This window comes from Oculina patagonica, chromosome 7 (genome assembly GCF_052425735.1).
Source record: "Oculina patagonica isolate OP01 chromosome 7, crgOcupat, whole genome shotgun sequence".
Classification (NCBI taxonomy): domain Eukaryota; kingdom Metazoa; phylum Cnidaria; class Anthozoa; order Scleractinia; family Oculinidae; genus Oculina; species Oculina patagonica.
This window is the reverse complement of record NC_135764.1, coordinates 29,946,020-29,951,534: the sequence shown is the minus strand read 5'-3', so window position 1 is coordinate 29,951,534 and position 5,515 is coordinate 29,946,020. Positions and strand designations below refer to the sequence as shown.

General features: G+C 38.9%; 1 protein-coding gene across 1 annotated transcript; it reads right to left on the bottom strand.

Annotated features, from left to right (window-relative positions):
- Positions 1-4,324: 4,324 nt before the first annotated feature.
- On the bottom strand, positions 4,325-5,269 carry LOC144660875 (adrenocorticotropic hormone receptor-like). The gene has a single exon (XM_078521604.1). It carries the CDS (start codon positions 5,267-5,269, stop codon positions 4,325-4,327), a length of 945 nt encoding a protein of 314 aa, XP_078377730.1.
- Between the last annotated feature and the right edge of the window lie 246 nt (positions 5,270-5,515).

The following is a 5,515-nucleotide window of genomic DNA, read 5'->3' as shown; positions in this document are numbered from 1 at the left end:
CGTGTCAAAGGCTTTTTTGAAATCGAGGAAAATAGCAATTCCTTTTTCATTCATTTGGCTTGTAAAGTGTATTACATCTTGTATCAAGCGGATATTTTCGCCGATATACCGACCTTTCACATAACCGGTTTGACCAACATTTATAATATCAGGTAGCACTTTTTCAACTCTTTTTGCAATGGCTTTGGTGAGGATTTTGTAGTCTACGTTTAGGAGCGATATAGGCCGCAGGTTTTCTAGAATAGTTTTGTCCTTAAATTTTTTTGGAATGAGTGAAATGATCCCTCTTCTTTGCGTTATAGAAAGCGTCCCAGATTGGAAGGCATGATTAAAGCTTTCTGTCATTTCTTTGTTGATTTCGGACCAGAAAAAGCGGTAGAATTCTGCTGGAAATCCATCTGTGCCCGGTGTTTTTCCAGGTTGGAAGTCCTTAAGTGCTTTAAAGCATTCGTTCGCGGTAACATTACCTTCGCAGGCTGCCCTTTTTTCCTCAGATAAAGGAGAAATATTTTCTTGATTAAAGAAAACTGAATCCTTGAATATTTCTGAATTTAAGTTTTTTGATTTGTAAAGCGATTCGTAGAAAAGTCTTTCTTTCTCTAAAATCTCGAATTGATTACTTGTAAATTTGTTTTCACCAATTTTTAATCTTGTTACTGTCTTATTATTATAATTTCGTTTTTCCAGGCCATAAAAGTAATTTGTGTTTCGTTCACCTTGCTCGTGCCATCTCGCCTTGCTCCTGAGAATCGCGCCTTTTGTTTTATATGCCATTATTTTTTTGAGGCGTGATTTTTCTACTTGAAGTTCAAGTATTATGCTTCTATTGTGTGGATGTTTCTCGGCTTGTGCCTGTAAGGTATTAATTTTTTCTTGTAAAGCCTTTTCATTGTCTTTGGTTCTTTTTGCTTTTCGCTTAGAGTATTTCACCGTAAAGCCCCTTATTTCCATTTTAATCAGATCCCACTTTAGGCCAGAATCCGTTAAATCAGCGTATTTTGCTTTAAATGTGGGGATATTAGATTCATCTTCAAGAAGCGCAGTATTGAACTTCCAAAAACCTGGACCTTTCTTTTGGGCTGAGATATCTGATTGAATGTGGATGGATATGGCTGAATGATCACTTTCAGGTGCAAGCAGGATGTCACATGTTTTTGTTAGGTTGCAGAGTTCTTCTGAAATTAGGAAATAGTCCAATCGACATTGTATTTTTAGAGATTTGTTTCGCCATGTAAAGCGGGAAAGTTCAGGATTTAGATTTCGCCAAATGTTACGTAAATTGTGCGACGCGCAGAGCGTTTCGATTTGTTTTATGACAGAAGCTTTTTTTGTGACCGGTTTGCCGCCCATTTTGTCTTTTGGAGAGAGCGCGCAATTGAAATCACCTGCAATTAGTATTTTTTCTTCAGCGAATTCTTGTAACAGTTGATTTAGTGTTGAAAAGAACTTTAATTGTTGTTGAACATCATTAGGAGCGTAAATGTTTACGAGAACAATAGATTGTTCATCAAATGATAGTTTTAGTATAATGAACCTGCCGTTTTTATCCGTAATACATTTTTCAATTTTACATTCCAGTGAAGGGTTTATCAGTATCATCACGCCTTTGCTGTGATTTGTGCCGTGACTAAAAAACACATTGCCGCCCCATTCATTTTGCCACTTCGATGTGCATAAATTTGAGCTATAGCATTCTTGCAGAAAAATAAAATGTTGTTTATGTCTGTGCAGCCATCGAAATATTAACCGGCGTTTAAAAGTTTTATTCAGGCCTCTTACGTTTAAAGACAGGCATTTTAAATTTAAATCGTTAATTTCATTCATTTTTCCTTAATAAAGGATAGGAAAAGAGAAATGATCTGCACATTTGGTCCAAGATGAAATATCGCAATCGCATTTTGCGTTGTTTTATGTCCCAACTAATGTAAAGCAAAGCAAGTGATTGTAGTAATTGATTTTGCAAAGCAAATGGGCGAAAAGAACATGAGTTACACATAAGTACATACGACCGAAACATAGACATAGACCGGGCCAAACAACGAAGGAAAAACATAAAAAATTTAACCTCTATGGTAGGGTTAGTTGTTCGCTGAAATGTAGCCGCGAAGGGCTCTATTTATGCGAAGAATGTATACATAGCAAGACGATGTCCGTTTAAATTACGCTAGAGTTCTATTAAGCTACAGGTAATTCAAGCAACAAGAGCTATATTAAGCTTCAAGGGCAGAGAGTAAATCCTTAGGAATGTTTTGAGCGTTGTAATCTTTGTTGTTTATGTACAGGGTACGATTAATTACCTTTGCATCTTGACCGAGATCTCTCGCGGCGAACATAGCTTTGATAAGAACTTTTCGTTCTTCTTGGATTGCTTTTGCGTAGTCTTGAGTGATGTACGCATCTTTGTATTTCTGGGAGTTTCTGAGTCGGTTTTTGACTGCCATCACTGCGTCTTTATCCTCTCTTACCACAAACCGTGCGATAATGGGTCGCGGTCGTAATGGCGCGGTGTTGTTATGTGTTTGTCGTTTTCCCACACGGTGGACAGCATGAAAACGTAAGCCATCAGTGTCGATTTTTAACTCGTTTTGGATGATATCAAGAACAACCTCGGTGCAATCTTCTCTTGGTTCCTCCGGGATGTTTACAAACCTAAGGTTTTCCCTCCTTGTGTAGCTTTCTAAGGCAACAAGGTTTTCTTCTGCTGCGCGGAGATTTTTGGCGAGCAAAGAAGCTTCAGTTTGAGCGATGGCGAGCTGTGTTTCTAGTAGTTGTGTTTTCAGAAAATCAGCCACTTCCTGGTCACTTACAAACTCTGCAAAACTGTTTAGCGTTCTTGACAGAATACTCGGTTTCATTCACGAGGTGCTTCAGAAGGGAGGCCAGATACTTTGATAGTTCGTAGGTCGGCGCGCCAATACATGTACAGCTGTTAATGGGCCTCAATGGTATTCGCGTTTCTGTGTTTTCCGGGAGAGTGAAATGATCGTCCATTTGTTTAAGTTCCACTTTGTGGATCTTAGGCAAACCGTAAAACGACGCTGGTGTGGAATCAGAGGGGCGTAGTTTCCAGTACTCTGTTTCACTGAGGTTCCCAAGTTTCTTGAGGTCCGAGAATTTTCTCTGTAGCTCAAGCTCCGTTTTCGAATTCGGATTGCGCCTTTCAAATGTCGGTGATTGGCATATAGACGTTCTGATCTTGCAACATCTCCTGGACCTGGTTATGATAGTCAGTTTTGTTCATGACAACTGTACAGCTAGTTCCCTTTGCGAACCGCGCTTCAACCAAGGAGGGACACATAGGGACAATGCAGAGCAAAGCATATGTTACCAGGTGATTATAAAAAACGTCTATAGCCATTTCACAGGCTCACTAATGGCAAAAAGCGACTTCTGACTGGCTTCTCAGAAAGCATTTCACACAGGTATAATATCCACATCACATGAATGGGGATTTGCCGCCAGAATCTAGACTTAATCTATTTTGTGCATACTTGTTACCAATTAACTTATAGGCGGCGCAACGACCTAATGTTTGGTGTGCTGGATTTCCTGGACCACAAAAATAACCACGATTTGGGTTTCTAAACATATGAAAGGTGGGTAGGCAGTGTGTTGCGCTCCTCGCCTCCCCTCTTATAATCCACTCCACCCCCCCACCCCCCCCCCCCCCCCACCCAACCCCCGCATAACCACCACCACCAAAAAAAAGATAATCGTTTCACTTTTAAACGCTTTATTCATTCTGACACTGGGCACAATTTCTTACAGCATAATTTGTTAAAGAGACACTGTCACCAGTTTCACTTCAAAAACTCAAGAGGCTAAAGACATATGGAAACTACGAATAGTGGTCCAAATTTGTTAAAAACCACCATGCAAGTGTACTGAAGCGATAAACAAGTCATATTATTGTAATGTCATCAGGAATTTTAGATCTCAACTTGAAAAAATCAGGCTGATTTTTTTCAAGATTTGTCCTTGTGGACTGGAAAAACACCTAAAATTTATAATAGCTCCCTTTTTCCTTCAACAACAATTTACTTTATATCTCCATCTTGATGTACTAGGTGCATTTCATGTACGAGAAGATCTATTTGTCAATTTTAGTACTTTTACCGAAAAGCATTAAAATCCCTGTGACAGTGTCCCTTAATCATTTTCAGGCTATTTGTCACAACCAGTAGTGATTATTTACAACAAAATTAACGAACTATGATACTTGCATTTGTAGTGACTTGGATCTATTAACATTTGTATCTTATTATTTCTTATTACACGAAACAATTTTTCGTATCCAAAGTCTTCGTTTTTCATTGATTTTTTTTTAATTAGCGGGATGGACAACTTGGGTTGGAAATCGAAATACGAACTTTCTCATTTCTTTCTGTCGCCAGCAGTAAATCAGTGGATTAAGAATTGAGTTTAACATAAAAAACGTGCGGGCCCACAGTTTGAACACGGATAACAAGACTGAGGTTTGGGACAGTCCCAAAATCATTAACATGAGAACAAAAACCAGTGGTGCAAAGCACAACACAACAGCACCAACTATATACACAGTTGTCTTAAGCGCTTTACTTTCTTTGGCGAATCGTTCCACTTCTTCTTGGGGCAGCTGTTGAGTTTTGATCTTCTTCTTGTGGCGAAGAGTTTCACGATATAAAATCACGTAAGAACATAAAATAAAAAGAACGCACGAAACAATGGTAAAAACTGCAACGAAGTTGAAAAATGTTAATATTGCGTCGCTGTTTATTGCCCTGGATACCCCACATAAGAGAGCAACGATCCAAACTGCGATCACTGCCACCTTAATGTTCGGTTTTGTGACAAGGTAAGGATAGTTCATGGTAAATTTGATTGCAATAAGTCTTTCGCAAGTTACTAACATCAGATGAAGAGAAGAACAAACAGACGCAGTACGTATACAAGTCCTGTGAAAAATGAATAACGTTTCAGATTCGGTCATACCAAGTAACTCGACGTATATTTTCCACACGATAAACGATGGCTGCACTGCGAGACCAGTAAATACATCAGTTGTCGCTAAACAGGCCAGCAAGATGTTGGTGTTGCTCTGTAGTCTTGGTCGTCTTTTCACGGCCATTATCACGAACACGTTGAGCAGAACTGTCAAGGGGCAAGTGATGCTGTTAATGATGACGGTGATGATGCAATTAGTCACGTAGAGATTATTTGGTGCTTCGCCTTCCTTGCCAATTTTTGTCAAGCCAATGTTTGTAAAATTTGAGCTGGAGATGTTGGCCATATTTGACGACGATATCGAAAGGTAAAGTTAACTGTCTTCTTAAATTGCATTAAATACTGTAAAAATAAGAAGATTAATTAACATCGGCTCTTGAGTGTGCAAATGTAACCATACTACATTTTCCCATGCAGTGTATTTTTCCGACCAGTTTAAATTGTTATGAAGATGAGCTGTAAGCTTATTGAGTTGCACTGAATACGACTGATTACCTTTTTTTATCTAAAGCTAATTTCCCATCACAAATGT